This window comes from Tupaia chinensis, unplaced genomic scaffold (genome assembly GCF_000334495.1).
Source record: "Tupaia chinensis unplaced genomic scaffold, TupChi_1.0 Scaffold143796_1, whole genome shotgun sequence".
NCBI lineage: Eukaryota > Metazoa > Chordata > Mammalia > Scandentia > Tupaiidae > Tupaia > Tupaia belangeri.
The window spans coordinates 7,982,677-7,999,425 of record NW_006203646.1 but is presented as its reverse complement, the minus strand read 5'-3'; the positions used below and the strand labels follow the sequence as shown (position 1 = coordinate 7,999,425).

General features: G+C 39.2%; 1 protein-coding gene across 1 annotated transcript in view; it reads right to left on the bottom strand.

The window, feature by feature from the left end:
* FAM114A2 (family with sequence similarity 114 member A2) overlaps positions 1 to 15,181 on the bottom strand; it is a 32,964-nt gene extending 17,783 nt beyond the window's left edge. Inside the window, exons 1-8 of the mRNA XM_006172238.3 lie at positions 14,926 to 15,181; positions 14,466 to 14,559; positions 13,767 to 13,859; positions 9,024 to 9,125; positions 7,343 to 7,467; positions 6,676 to 6,834; positions 5,349 to 5,472; positions 1,826 to 1,905 (exon numbers count right to left, since the gene is read on the bottom strand). Coding sequence (XP_006172300.2) covers positions 1,826 to 1,905; positions 5,349 to 5,472; positions 6,676 to 6,834; positions 7,343 to 7,467; positions 9,024 to 9,125; positions 13,767 to 13,859; positions 14,466 to 14,559; positions 14,926 to 15,135 — 987 coding nt within the window. The 5' untranslated portion in view covers positions 15,136 to 15,181. The remainder of the gene's footprint in view (positions 1 to 1,825; positions 1,906 to 5,348; positions 5,473 to 6,675; positions 6,835 to 7,342; positions 7,468 to 9,023; positions 9,126 to 13,766; positions 13,860 to 14,465; positions 14,560 to 14,925) is intronic.
* Positions 15,182 to 16,749: the final 1,568 nt, after the last annotated feature.

The following is a 16,749-nucleotide window of genomic DNA, read 5'->3' as shown; positions in this document are numbered from 1 at the left end:
CAAAAAACAAAACCCAGGATCATGAGAACACAGCCTATAGGTACTCCCGCCATGCTAAGGTAGACACGGTATGCAAACCTAGACCCTTCTCACATGGTTTCCAGCATTGCACCACAGCGTCCCTACTGCCTCTGCTACCATGGCTAGGCTGACAGGAGAACAGTGATTACTACCAGCTAGGAATGGTAAAGAGTAGACAAGGATAGAAAGATGATGGAAAACAGATACAAAATTAGTTAGATAAGATGAACATATTCTGGTGTTACATAGTACACTGACAATAATTTATGTAGAGGGCTGGCTCTGGAGTACAGCAGTAATGTGTTGCTCAAGAGAAGCTGGATACCACATGGCTCTGCAGTTCAAATCTCCAGCCAGATAAGTCTTAAACATACCAAGCATGTGTGCAAATGCCCAAACTCTGAGGGGCTGGAGAACTAGAGGAAGGGAACTGCGGCATAACTAGAGCCCATGGAGGGTACTCATTTCTCTTTCTCTCTTTCTCTCTCTCTGTGTGCATGCACTCTATCATAAATAAAGAAAAAAAGTCTAAAGACAATACTTTATTGTATATTTCAGATTAAAGAGATTTTGAATGTTCCCAACAAAGCAATGACAAATGTTTGAGATGATAGGTATGCTAATTATTCCAATTTGATCATTACACATAGTATTAATGTACTAAAAACAAAACTGTACCCCACAAATGTGTACAATTACTATGCATCCATTAAAAATAATAAAATGAAATTATACTGTATCTGCATATATATACATAAAGAACATATGCACAAGCGCAAATTATTAAGCAAATAAGACAAAATGTTACCACAGTGAATTTGTATAAAAAGCAATAAATGTTATTTGTATCATTCTTATAACTTTCTCTAAGTCTGATATTATTTTCAAAACAAAAAAACACTGTAAGATCAAAAATACTACTTTGAAGTGCTGCAGTCGAGAGGGAGATGAGTTATCCTATGAGTGATCTTCAGCTTTATTGGAGAATGCAGCATTTCACTACACATGGGAGAGTGAAACAACACACCAAGCATCATATTCTTTACCCTGGGGTGTGGGGGCAAGCTAACTGGACTGACTATACAACTGCTATCCGCTCTGCCTGGCCAGGAAGCAATGTGTGTATACTGCTGATTGGTCCTGACATGTTTTCTAGTTAGGGAGAGGTGAGTAAAGAGGCAGCAAGAAGCCCATGACCCAGTGAATAGTGTCCCATAAACAAGCACTGATATAGAGGGTACTACCCTGGAAAAAGAACTTTGACTAAAGCCCCCTGTTCTAGATGTGATAATACAGCTCAGGAAGCCCATCCAAAGACCAGGGCCTTGGCTATGGGACTATCTCATTTCCAAGTGCTAAATAATCATCTGACTCACTCACTGGACTTGGAAATTGCAACCTCCAGCTCCCTAAGGGCAGAGGCCACACCTCATCATCTCTGAGTCACTCAGAGTCCTGATAACAGTGAGACCTCATAATCTTGCCCATTGGTATCATGCAGACTGGTCAGCACTGACAACTTTAAATGACCAACGCAGTGGCCTAAATAAAGCATTTAGCCAGCAAAGCATTCCAAATGAAAACAGGTAGGCACAGGACAAGTGTCGAGGGGGGCAGATGTGAGTTAAACACACTAACCCGGGGAAGCAGGAGGCAAAAAGAGGTGTGAAACCTCTTCTGCACATACCAAGAATATATCCTCGATTTTAGTGATACATCGGCCAGGAATTTACAATCATATGTTCTTAATCCACTAAATTCTTACAAGTAAAATAATACAAGTACTTCACAAGTAGTAACTTACCCTGGCAAGTTTCTCTGGTTTAGAGGAGATGTGCAGCTGGGAAAACAGCTCTGTTATTTCTTTGGTAAAATCTTCATCCCCTAAAAAAACCAAGTCCCATATAAAACACTCCAGAAAGATGGCTGAGGACCGTGAGGAAAAGGCAAGGAGAAAGAGGAGAGGAATGATAGGTAATAAGAACAACAGTAGCAGTAGTAACAACAGCAGCAGCGATTTACATAACTTGGTGCCTTAGTACTTAGAGAATCCTCTTAGGTATATCAAAGAATCTTTCAATGGACTTGTAAAGTAAGTGCCATTATCCCAGTTTAGAAGTAAAGAAATGAGGAATATAAAAGATGAAGTAATTTCCTCTAGATCAGAAAGCAAAGATTAGAAGTCCTTGTCCATCCCACTCCCTTCCAAATCCTGTGCTCTCTGCATTAGGTCCCAGTAACATGAATGGAGAATGGGGGAGGCAGAATACTAAGCGGACATTGTGCATGTGCTTCCAACGGAGTGGAATTTAAACTGGAACAGGAAAAATGTACAAATTAACAGGAAAATGGAAAGAGTTGCAGGCAGAGAAACAAGTGCAAAAACACAGTGGTAACAGAAACCATGATAAGAATTTCCATATGGCTGAGAGAATGTAACCTAAGGGGAAGAAGAGGGGTGGAATGAAACTAGAAAGGTGGGTAGGATTCAGATAAAGAAGGATCCCCTTATAAATGATGGTGAAGAATTCGAGCTTCATACTGAGGAGGTAAGGAACCACTAAATGGTTTCAAGAAGAGACAAACATGATGAAATTTAAATTTAAGAAACATCACTTGGGCTGCTGGGTGGCGAATGGATTAGAGATGAGAACAAGAACAGAGGCAGAAAGATTAAAACAATGATTCAGGACTTGGGAAGAGATAACACTAGATAGTAAAAAAAAAAAAGGACAAAGGAGTCCACAGTGTTGGAAAGACAATAAGGAAGCTGTCAGGAGTGAGCTTAGTGAGAGATGATGGGGAAAGTGGAACACTTATACTTGAGAAACATACAAGCAAATGTGTGAGTCAAGATAAAAAAAAAATAATAATACACACACCCAAAGGTAGGAAATGCTCTCCCTCTCCACTGAACTAAATCCTACCCATGCCCCGACTTGAGGCCCAACCCAAGGCTTTTCTCAACATAGAAAAAAAGTCAGAATTCTTGTACACAGAAATGTTTTGGCACTGAAAATTTAAATGAGTATTTCTTAAGTCACCAGACTATGGCTTGCCAGTGCAAATTACCACTTCATAACTGGCATCTTCTCCAAAATCAACAAAAAAAAGAAAAATGTATCTTGGCTTTTCTCTCTCTATTCACTCTCTTTTTGTCTGTCTCTCACGGTGTTTGTGGCAGAAAATTCAAATGATTTAGTTTTCTCACATATAATATGGTTTGACAAAAGCTGAACTCACTGGGACCAGCAGTTAGAGTAATGGCTATGTCGCTGGACTCCCATGTAGTTGACCACGGTTCGAGTCCCGGACCTGGCGGCTTAAACTCACGCCAGGAGCGTGTGCGTGCGTGCCCAAGATCCTGAGAGGAGAATGGAGGAGAAGGGATTGCGGCGTGGCCATCCCCGCCCCCGGGGGGGTGATTTCTCACTTTCTGTCTCTCTGTCTCTGTCTGTCTGGCGAGCACACACGCCCTATAGCAAAAAAAAAAAAAAACCTCTCCCAAAAAAAAGAAGAAAAAAGCTGAACTCACTGATACAACTATGACCTATAACATGTAACTCATATAAATAACTCCCAATAATATTTTACTATCTAAAATCTGAAACTAACTCTTAGGCATCTTGTTTTCCCAACTAAGCTCTAAATTATTTTGACAGAAGCAATGAATATGAATCCATAGTGGAATGCATACACCCAAAAATATTCACAAAATAATTCTGAGTATGGGAAAAAAGTAATGAACCTTTTATAGAAATTTATCTTATTCCATAAAAAAAAATTCTGTTTTAGGGCACATTTTACAGTGTAACTAATTTATTTTCATAGTAGTACATGTATATAATTTATAAACATTCAAATATAAGTTACAACTGAGTGCTCAAAAACCTTACTGCCGAAGGTGTGATGAAAACCTGGAGATCACTGTCATGTACTCTCCATGGAACTGAGTCCACAAAGTAGTTGTACTAGAATACAAATGTGTGTAAGGATGGGAAGAGACAGTGCTACTGCTTTGGAGGGAGTCTGGAGAGAGGGTGGTGTCTTCCCAAGAAGGAAGACTCCTTCCGATGCAAGAGCAAGGACTATGGACGCTGATAGGAAACGGAGGTGACCAACATCACCAGAACCAGTTTACTGTTTTCCCCTCTGCCAACTACACTGTCTTAACATTTTTTTAACAGCTTCACTGAGAGACAATTAAATACCAACATCACTGTTGTATTCTCATCCAAAATCACTGAGGAGGGCTGAGGTAGAGTGGAAAGTGGGGTGAATCCAGTGCTATCTTTATGGAGTCCTGATCACTGGTAAAAAAAAAAAAAAAAAGTATGGGAGAAAATATAAACACAAATCCATCTGTTTAGAAAACTCCTTAGACTCCTCTAAAGAGTAGGATTTCTGATTACTATGCACAGCCAGATGTTGACTAACTTGAACAAATACTGTTAATGGCCCCATGTACAAATAAATTAAGTTTATAAATAGCTGGGGGTTGTCATACCAGGGCTTGTTTAGAAACAATGGAGCAACTTTAGCAAATCAACATTAATTTCTGAGTTTCCTGCTAAGTGAGACTTTTAAAATGCAGATTTTTATTTATTTACTTATGTTTCCCTAATAATAAAAACAACTTTATGCCACCATGTGTTGAGTGCTTACTATGTGCCACAAGTAAAACATAAGATTTCATTTAGTCCTCAGGAGGAATTAGCATACTCTTTATATGGGTGAGGAAAGAAAAGCTCGATGTTAGGTGACTTTCCAAGATCACATGGCTCAGTAAACGGTAGATCTTGATTGTGGATCTAAATTTAGCTTTAAAACCCGCATTTTATCGCCATACTATAGTGCCTTCCCAGTACCTCAGGACAACTTTAAAAACTTATATCCAGGAATCGTTTTCTCATCAGGACCAGTATCTTTACTTAGAATAGGATGTCATTTAATGAGATGTTATATAGCTAGACAGTTTGACTTTCTAGGACGCAAGGCAGTACATAAATAGAAACAAACAAACAGGAGTCAGTAAGGGATGAGTGAAGTATCTAGGGATATAAAAGCCCATAGAGATGAATAGTCAAACTGAGACAAGAATCTGATGAGCAGCTCTTTAACTGCAAGGACAGGCAAAAACTAAGTTGGAGAAGCAATATGGAAGATGAGGGGAGACATGGGCTAAGGCTGCATGAAAACTCTCACTGGAAAAAAAAAAAAAGCATAGGCTGATATAATTAAGAGAGCAAATAATTTATTTCAAGAGCAGTGCACTATATATAAATATACAGTATCATCTTTACTCAAATGCTGAATTTTCACATTACCTTTTCTTTCTTCGTCCTCTTCTTCACAAAACTCTGCTAGGGAAAATGCTTCTTTGAGTTGCTCTAATTCGAGTTTTAGAGTCTCTAATTCTTCCCCACTCAGAGAATTAAGGATAGATTTCACCTGGATGGACATAAGATAATAAAAAGTTGTGGAAGTAAGAAAGAGAAAGAATATTCTCAAATAGAGATGAGATTGTAAATCCAATTGAAGTCAAAATTACGAGCTCATTAGCCAGTACCAGTTATTGCTTAAGAAACTTAACACAAGAAACTGGTTATTACAGAAAGGTAGTGAAAATTTGTACTTCCAAAAATAATATGAGCCAAAAATGTCTAGAAAGTGTTAGTGCTCAACGATGGGGATGTGCTGAAAAAATTATTAATCAATTAAAAACTAACAGGTAACTGTATACAAATTGGTAGCTTATGTAAACAAACTTCTTGATAGCTTAAAGAAACCTAAAAGAAAGAAAAAGAAGGGACCAGCAGTTAGCGTAATGGCTATGTTGCTGGACTCCCATGTAGTCAACCTTAGTTCGAGTTCCAGACCCGGTGGCTTAAACTCATGCCAGGCCCATGTGAGTGCATGTCCAAGATCCCGAATGGAGAATGGAGGAGAAGGGACTGTGGCGTGGCCATCCCCCGCGGGGGCGGGGGGGGGGTGATTTCTTGCTTTCTGTCTCTCTGTCTCTGTCTCGCTGGCAAGCACATGCGCCCTATAGCAAAAACCTCTCCAAAAAAAAAAAAAAGAAAGAAAGAAAAAGAAGGAGGATCAGAAGGATCAAGGTAAAGGAAAAATAACCAATGTGCCACTAAGTCTTTTTTAAAATCTTTCATTTTTTGTTTGTTTTTTTTTAAATTTAAATAAACAAAAGTTGGGAACCAGCAGTTAGCGTAATGGCTATGTCGCTGGATTCCCATGTAGTCGACCGTGGTTCGCATCCCGGACCCGGTGGCTTAAAACTCATGCCGGGCATGTGTGCGTGCGGGCCCAAGATCCCAAGAGGAGAATGGAGGAGAAGGGATTGCGGTGTGACCATCCTCTCTGGGGGGTGATTTCTCGCTGTCTCTGTCTGTCTGGCGAGCACACACACCCTGTAGCAAAACCCTCTCCAAAAAAAAATAAATAAACAAAAGTTGACTCATTCTATTTCTAACAATTAGTTCAAACATTAGTTTTCTCTTTGTTTTGGTATATTTCCAGATAGTCTCAAACCTCCATCTGAAATTATTTCATCTTCCAACTACACAGAGAGAAAGTAAATGATGCAGTATTCGTTTGCTTGGAGACTTTTTCCAGTTAAAGTTTTAGGTTTGGAACTACCTTTATTTCACTTTCACGAGAAAGCATCTCCAGAGCTTCTAGATGTGAGAGGCCTTGAAATTCATCAAAGAGTAGCCCATAATGAGTTTTCTTATCTGTTTCCATGGCAACATCAGCAGAGGTCCGTAGTTCTTCTTTCTCCTTTGCCTCTCGTAAAATCTAAAAAGAGATGGCAGCATTACACTGTAGCAAGTAATGAGAGCTGGAGGGTAAGTTCTGAGACTGGAGGGAAGCAAAACTAAGACGGGTTATAGTGTAGCGTACTGAGCTTTCATTTCTGGCATTACAATTCAAATCTGACAGATAGGCTCAGGAGCTGCAGGGAAGAAAATGATCATACAGAATTTGATCCTAGACAGTATAAGTAACACCCAAGGAACCAGGTGTTTCTCCAAAAGTAGAGAACATTAATCCAATAAACAACTCTGACAGGGTTTAACATTTTACACTGCACTAACAGGAGGTTCATACGGAGAGTACAGAGAAAGGAAAAAGAGTTGGGCATTTTCCTAAGCACTTGAACTCTCACGCTCTTAAAAAGAAAGTGTTAATTTAAAAAAATAAATAAAATCATAAAAAATTCTTGAAAAGGAAACACTGACAAGATTCCAGGTTAACTCAAGCAAAAATTCAGATCAAAACAAAAACAGGTAAAGACCAACAGTACCTGAGACAGTGTAGAATTCCGGTTCATCAGACCTTTGGTTCTTTTAAATCCAGGATCCCCTTCAGCTATTACATCCATTGTCTTTTTCCCAATAAATTCTAAGGCATCTAATCCCCCGCTGATAAGAAACAAATGCAACATCATTACACCAATATTCAGAAAATACACCTGTCACGTTTGATTATATAAAAGCAGTGGCTGATGATAATACCAAGCACTGGCAAGAATGTGGAGCAACTAAAATATACACTGCTTATGAGAATGTCAAAAAATATAACCATTTTAGAAAACTGTCAGTGTCTACTATAGCTATCTGACCCAGTAATTCTCCTGCTGGCTACATACCCAAAGAAATGTGTAAAGACTCATCAGAAGACATGAACAAGAATGTTCACAGATGTACTAACTGTAATAGCTATAAACTGGGAACTAACCCAATGCTTATGAACTGTGGAATGAGTAAATAAAATGTGGCATAATTATACAATGGAATACTGCAAAAGAAAAAGAAAGAAATATGCCACTCAAACTGTACCATGAATAAACTGTACAAACATTGTGTGAAAGAAGTCAGATACAAAAGATTTGCTATATAATTTCAGTTATATAAAGCTGAAAAGCAAGCAAATTAATCTAAGGTGGTAGAAGTCAGGATACGGTTATCTGAGTGGGGAGTTAGAAGGCACAGAAGACTGGGAGAGGGCACAAGTGTGCATGCATGTGTATGTATAGGGGGTTGCTGATGTACTGCAATGATTCTCAGTTTGGATGTCTTCACACCGAAAATTCAAACCAAGCACTTACGATTTCATTTTTCTGTAGCATGTCATACTTCCATAAAAAGGTAAAGTAACACTAGGGGCCAGAAGGTGGCATGGTGGCTAAGGGTGCTGGGCTCCCACATAGCTGACCACAGTTCGAGTCCTGGACCTGGTGGCTTGCTTTCTGGGAACCAGCAGTTAGCGTAATGGCTATGTCGCTGGACTCCCATGTAGTTGACCACAGTTCGCGTCCCGGACCCAGTGGCTTAAAACTCATGCCGGGCGCGTGTACGTGCATGCCCAAGATCCCGAGAGGAGAATGGAGGAGAAGGGATTGCGGCGTGACAATCCCCCCTGGGGGGGGATTTCTCGCTTTCTGTCTCTATGTCTCTCTCTGTCTGTCTGGTGAGTGCACGCACCCTATAGCGAAAAACCTCTCCAAAAAAAAAAGGTAAAGTAAAAAAGTATTAGTTACCCATCCTCATTAAGAAAGACATTAAGCTTCCTATATAGTCCTTTAAAAAATGTTTCTAATCATCTATTACATATTTTAATACATATCTATCATAAGGATCACATTTTCAGTTTACCTAAAAGGTCTAATTATGAGAAAAATATTTTGTAAAGCAGAGATATTTTCTAGGGTCACCAAACTCAGAATTCCTAGCCCATAAAATATTGTATAGCAACCTCTCTATAACTCTTTATCCTTTACTCCCTTCATTTCCTTAAAGTAAGTTTTCTAATAGTTCTCACTCCACCCCTAAAACCAAAGTTCATTGATCTTCAGTTATATGAACTCTTCAGTTATAAGAACTCTCTTACGTCAATTCTCAGTCCCCACAGCTTCTCAAGGAAAAGAGGAGAAAGATACCACACACCCACTAGAACAATGGAAGAAAGCAAGCCAACTTGCACTTTTTTACTCACTGTGCTTTGAACGGCAGTAGAGATGGTTGAGAATACACCAAAAGGCCCAGCCACTGGGGAGGAGTTTCCACTCTCTTTGGCATTTGTGTCTCCTACAAGGAGGAAAGGTTGTGTAAGTATGAAGGAAAGATCCCCTAATTAGTTTGGTTTATTAACATTTATATAAGTTTTTAAAAATTAAATCCTGCTTCCACTCACTCAAGGCCTTAGCCCTTTTTGTTTTGCCTTTCTTTTTTTTAATTTTATTTACCTTTTTTTTTTTTAATTTGAGCAGAGACAGAAAGAGAAGAGAAGAGAAGGAAAGTGAGAAAGCAAGCAGCCAGATCCAGGACTTGAACCACAGTCACACATGTGGGAGTCCAGTGCCTTTAGCCACCATGCCACCTGCCAGCCCAGACCTTTTTGTTTTATTTTAAATCATTTTTCTTTTTTCTTTTTCTTTTTTTTTAACTATAGGCTGCATACACTCACTGGAGAGACAGAACAAGACAGAAAGTGAGCAATTGCCCCCTGGGAAGATAACCAAACCTCAATCCCTTCTCCTCCATTCTCCACTCAGGATTTTGGGCACACACAAACACACACGCGGCATGAGTTTGAAGCCACCAGGCCTGGACTTAAACTGCAGTCGACTACAGGGGAGTCCAGCGATATAACCACTACACCAACTGTTAGTCCCACCATTTATCTAGTTTAAAACAAAAGCTGTAATAGACTGGTTTTCCATTTTATTTCAAAAATAAAATCCAGTTTTTTGAACTACTAATACTACGCCAGCTGCTGGTCCCGAACTACTACTACTACTATATTCATAAATACATAAACAGATTATATACCACTTTATTCCAGTTATATAATACTTTGGGCAATTTGAAACAGATAAGTGGTTGCCAAGAGCTGGGAGTAGATGAAAGGAAATGGCTACAAAGAGGCTTAGGGGAGTTTTCTTAGGGTAAGTAAAAATATTTATATATCTGAATTATGTACATAAATTTAGGAAATACTCTATCTCTGTATAAAGATAATGTACTATGATTACACAGTATAAACAGAACTATACATATCTCTCAAAGCACATGAACTACAACTAAAGAGTAAGACTATTCTAGATTCACCTTAGGCTAACTTAAAAGCAAGCTTTAGATGGTTAATTTAAGTTGCATTACTTTACCTGCCAACAAAAGGAAAGCAGACAACAAAATCCCTAAAAAATGATCAAAAGATTTCCACTGCGGGCCGCTGCTTACCTTAAAGCTCTAAAAAAACACATCTTAACTATAGTAGTCTTAGCAAAGAAGTTGACCTCTCTCCTTGGGAACTTTAAAAGATGAGAGAGGCTTATTACTAACAGGTAGTCAGTCCATTCTAGCTTGGCAACTTTTCACTGCTAAATTCTACCTTAGCCTAAAATCTAAGTCCATATAACTTCCACTAAGTGGTCCTAGTTCCCCATGAACTACAAACAATAAACCATCTTCTCCATGCTAGTTTCAGAGATGGGAAGAGAACCAGCATATTCTCTAAATTGCCCTTCTTGAGACTTTCAGACTCAATATCCAAAATTCCTTTAACTTATGGTGCCTTGTAAGACATTAATTCTAGTTATCTCACTATCAATAGCTTACTCTTCAGATGTTCACTCATTTTCCAAAGCCTTTCTGAAAACACCCTGGTGCCAACTTACAGACGTTATGGAAATGCTACTGTTTACTATCCAAAGCCACCTCCAACTCCCTTTTTCCTTGTCTGCTAATCCGTTTCCTGATATGAAGGTTTCTGATAATGTCCTAAACTCACTCTCCCACATTTTCTGCTGCTACAGGATGAATGTGAGACCTTGCTCTGGCCAAAGAGGTCTGAAAAAAAAAAAATATGCTGGTACCTACTGGAAAACCAAGCACATGAGGAGAAATGATACTCCCCATCCATGTAATTCCTGATTTTGAACAGTTGTTCCAGAACACCATACTTAGAGTTGCACTCTTATTTGGCAATCATAAAGAAAACTGGGGACCAGCAGATGGCATAATGGCTACGTCACTGGACTATCATATAGTAGACCACAGTTCGAGCCCCAGACCCGGTGGCTTAAACTCACACCAGGTACGTGTGTGTGCATGCCTAAGATCCCAAGAAGAGAATGGAGGAGAAGGGATTGCAGCATGGCCATACTCCCAGGGGGTGATTTCTCGCTTTCTGTCTCTCAGTCTCTGTCTTTCTGGTGAGTGCACGAGCACTATAGCAAAAACCTCTCCCCCCACCAAAAAAAAAAAAAAAAGGAAAGAGGGCAACCCTGACATAAAGGGATCACTAAATTAGCTCTGAAACAAAAAATAAGCTCACTTTTAGTTACACATTCTTTTTTTTTTTAAGAGGCTTTTGCTATAGGGCGCATGTGCTCACCCAAAAAGACAGAGAGAGACAGAGAGACAGAAACCGAGAAATCACCCACCTCAAAGACAGAGAGAGACAGATAGATAGAAAGCGAGAAATCACCCCCCAGGGGGGATGGCCACGCTGCAATCCCTTCTCCTCCATTCTCCTCTCGGGATCTTGGGCACACACGCCCAGGTCCCCAGCCCAAGTTTAAGCCACCAGGTTCGGGACTCAAACCACGGTCAACTGCATGGGAGTCCAGCAACATAGCCATTACACTAACTGCTGATCCCTACGTATTCTGTCACTTACAGACAAAGTAATTTAACTGATGGAGACATCACTGAGAACGCCAATTCACATACAGTCCTTTAGAGCTGTGATTATACACTGTGATCTTATCTCCTGACCATAACTGACCCACAGACATGTGACCTAAGCTAAGGCAAATCCACCTCTCTCTCTCTCTCTCTCTCTCTCTCTCCCCTCCACCCCCAGAATTAAGATGTGGAAACAACTGATGGCACATAGTCTCTGATGGGCACTTACACCAGGTTCCAATATAAAACTGCAGCTGAGGAAGAAAAGCAGAGAAAGTCAGTCTACTCTGAGAGAATAAAGCCATAGATTAGAAAAGAGGAGTGAGAGTAAGAGAAATAAGGTCCCTGAGAGACAGAAAAACACAATCAGACTCTGGAAAGCTTTCTATTTTCTCATCTCAGGGCCTCTTTATCCCGGTTATAATTTCTGTCCTTTATGGTATAAGGGAGAACAGGTATGTGTTTGATCAAGGCAAGCCTCCAGAATTAAACCTCTCCTTATAAAAATTCTTACACACACACACACACACACACACACTCTCTCTCTCTCTCTCTCACACACACACACACACACACACACGCAAAATACAGTCTGCAAACTAATACATTAAAATATGTTTCTTTTGGCATAAAAGACTCAAATTCAGCTGATTATTATTAATCATTCACTCAATTATGCCAAGCAAAATGCTGAGCAAATTTTACATTCTAGATTCATGACCTTACTTAACATTAACAACAGTTATTTGAGATACCAAATGACATCCCATCTCATAGATGTGGAAAGTGAAGAGACAGGTGAGCAGTTAAAGGACACAGACTTCTAACTGGTAGCTAAAGATTGCAAATCCTGGGCCAGCAGGTGGTATGGGGGTTAAGGCACTATATCCCACATGGTTGATTCTGTGGTTTAAGTCCCAAACCAGATCGCGTAATGGCTGTATCGCTGGACTCCCACATAGTCGACCACAGTTTGAGTCCCGAACCCGGTGGCTTAAACTCACGCTAGGCGCATGTACGTGTGTGCCCAAGATCCTGAGAGGAGAATGGAGGAGAAGGGACTGCGGTGTGGCCATCCCCACTGGGGGTGATTTCTTGCTTTCTGGCTCTCTGTCTCTATCTGTCTGGCAAGTGCACACGCCCTATAGCAAAAGCCTCTCTAAGAAAAAAAAGAAAGAAAATCACACGAGGTACATGTCCAAAATCCCAAGAGGTGAATGGAGGAGAAGGAACTGTGGTCATCCCTGCTAGGGGATATTTCTCACTTTTCTCCTCTCCTCTCCTCTCCTCCCCTCCCCTCCCCCCCCATCAGCATATAAACTCTATAGAAAAAAGTAAAAAAAAAAAAAACTAAATTAAAAAAAAAAAATTACAAGCCCTGAGCCAGTAAGTAATGTGGCTTAAGGAAGCTGGAGCCCACATAACTGACTGTGTGATTCAAATCCTGGACCCAGAGACTTCAAAAACATACCAGTTTGGGGACCAGCAGTTAGCATAATGGCTATGTCGCTGGACTCCCACATAGTCGACCATGGTTCAAGTCCCAGACCTGGTGGCTTAAACTCACACCGGGCACGTGTGCGTGTGTGTCCAAGAGCCTGAGAGGAGAATGGAGGAGAAGGGGTTGTGGCGTGGCCATCCCCCCGGGGGGTGATTTCTCGCTTTCTGTCTCTCTATCTCTGACTGGCGAGCGCACGCGCCCTATAGCAAAAACCTCTCCAAAAAAAAGAAAAACATACCAGTTTGCATGCATGCCCAAAATCCTAGGAAGAAAACAGAGGAGAGATAATTGTGGCATTGCCATGCTCCTTGGGGGATGCTTTCTCATTATGGCTCTCTTTTTCTCTCTCTCTCTGGTAAGCACAGGCATCCTATAGTAAAAATTTGAAAAAAAAAAAAAAAAAAGAGTCTAAATCCTTTTTCTCACCATGGTCCCATGATGTCTTAAGGACAAGATAATAAATATCTATTGAAAAATGAGCTCAACTGTTCCACTTCAATTCATAATTCTAGGTCTTGATGTTGCTACATACTGACCTGCAGCATATTTGACTTCAGTTGAAATTTCACTGGGACTAGGAATTCCTAGAGAAGTCTCTGCCTTCTCGATGACATTTGAAATACCTTGTCCTAATGAGAAAAAAAATGATAACAATTTTTTGCTATTAGTCACAAAACTGAAGAAACAAACCAAAAATCAAACCTATGAATGTTTAAAATAATTTATAGCCACAAGACTATCTCTTTACAAAAAAATAAAATTCATTCATCATGGCCAAAGAATAGATTTATATTGATAATTGCCAGCCTTCAACCTTCTAATGAGGAAATGCTGCAAACTCTAGTGGCAATATACACCAGCCCATCATTACTAACGCATTCTCTAAACGATAAAGCCTTTGAGTAAACTTGGAAGTTTAAAGTCATGTGACCAAAGCTAGGGCAAATCCACTTCTCTCTCTCTCTCTCTTTGTAACACAGATCTGTAGCCAAATGCACATCAAAAATAACAAAATGTTGGGGGAAAAAATAGAGGTAAGACATTTGTGAGACACAGATATGGTTTATTATCTGTTGATGAGAACATGTATAGTATTCTCAACTGGGCTGGACTGAGGTATACGTCATGCTGGGTAAAGTCAGTCTCTTCACAATCTAAATGATGTACAGCAATTAAATGTATAAATAATATTATAAAATGTTTAAAAAAAATAACAAAATGACTGGTGACCTTTCCTACTGTGGCTACTGTAGCTGAGGCTGAGGAGAGTAAGGATTTGCCCCAGCTCCCCCAGTAGCCCCATCCAGTCTGGGGGTTGGAAACAGTCTCCTATGTTTTTCAGTGGGCAGGAAACCAAAAACACAAAGGAAAATGGAAGAATTAGAAGAGAATCAAAATGGATAGAGGAGATATCTAATTATTAGCCAAAAGTATGGATGAACAAACACAAATTATTTGGCTTTATAAAGAAACATTTTGCTTAGCTAACAGATGCATATTATTGGCACTTAAGAACCACATGGCACAGGCAAGTACTCATAAAGGCACTTTAAAACTAATAAAATTGTATTTTATGGCTACAACGAAAAGAAGGGCACTCTTGAACTGGTATTGATTCCAAATTCCTTTTAACCCCTACATTTTCTAAACTCAGTATTTTAACAGACATTCTGCTTTGCTTGCTACCTGTGATACCTGAACAGGGAGAACTTCTGAAGTCTCCAGGTCGTTGGAAGGCTTGGCCTCGGGTCTTTTCCGAGTAGATGCTACAGGTTCTGACTTATTCTCTGGCTTGGCATTTTGGTCAGGAGACTCAGAATTCTTGGCTGGCTCACAATTTTCATCTTCAAGGATGGGGGTTTCTCCGGTTATCACTGGAGTCTTGTCATCATCTTTATCCGACATGATTAGACCATTGCCTGATGAAATAAAGCCCCAAGAGAAAATTATTTATATAGGCATTTTGGTATAGATTACTTCATTTAAACTTATTTTGAGATTTTCCTAGATTCACATGCAGGTATAAGAAATAATACAGAGATCCAATACACATCATCCAGTTTCCCCAAATGATTAACCACTAACATAACCGTACTATTACAAACAGGAAGTTGACATTGATACAATCCACCAATTTTATTCAGATTTCACTAGTTTTACATATACTCATATTTAGCTGTATAACAATTATGACATCTATAAGTGCATGTGAGCACCACCACAATCAAGACACAGAACAGTTCAACTATGAGGATCCTCCGTTTATCCTTTTTTACCCACTGCCACTTTTCACACTCCTTTCAACTCAGAGCAACTACTAATCTGTTCTCTAACTCTGATTTTGTCATATCAAGATTTTATATAAATGGAATCATATAGTACATTTCCTTTTGAGACTGACGTTTTTCACTCACCAAGTTCCTTTAAGATCCATTTAAGTTGTGTGTATCAATAGTTCCTTTTTATTTCTAAGTAGTATTTCATGGTATGGATGTATTACAATTTAACTCTACCCAATGAAGGATATCAAGGTGCTATTTCTAGTTTAGGGCTATTGAGGGTAAAACAACTAGGAAAGTTCATGAATGAGTTTTAATAGAGACATAGGCTTTCAGTTCTCTGGGATAAACGAATGAGAATACAATCACTGGGTCATACAGTAAGTATATATTAAATTTTATAAGAAACTGCTATACTCTTTTCCAAAGTATACCATTTCACACTCCCACCAACACTGTATGAGTAATCAAGTTGTTCTGCATTCTAGCCAAGTTTAGTGCTATCACTAATTTTTATTTGATTTTTTTTTTTAAATTCTGAAAGGCATGTGATAGTATCTCATTGTGACTTTTTTAAATTGACAGATAATATACTTACCATGTGCATGATGCTATGAAGTACTTATACATTGTGGAATGGTTAAATTTAGCTAATTAACAGTTGTTTCACCTTACACAGTTATCTTTTGTGTGTGTGTGTGTGTGATAAACACACTCAACATCCACCTTCCCTATGTTTTTCAAGACTACAACATATCATCATTAACAAAAAGATGGAATGCTTCATGAAATTTCCATGTCATTTTTGCACACAGGTCATACTAATTTCTAGTGTTAGTATGTGGGCTGCCAAAGCTACCACTCACTGTGGCTTTAGGTGGTATTTCTCTAATAGCTAATGATGCTGAACATCTTTTCATGTGCTCATCTACCATCTGTATATCTTCTCCTGTGAATTGTCTATGAACATCTTTTGCCCATTTTCAAATTAGATTTAACTGAGTTTCAAGAGATCTTACATAACCCATATAAAATCTAGATTCAAGTCCTCTGTCAAATGAGTGGTTTACAAATATTTTATCCCACTCTGTAGCTTACGTTTTCACTGTCTTCCTAGCTTCTTCCACAGAGTATTACTTTTAATGAAGTCCAGTTTATCAATTTTTCCTTTCATGGACTGTCCTTTAAATAAATTCTAGTAATTATTCCTACCTTTTTCCAGAAAGCTTATGAAATTTAA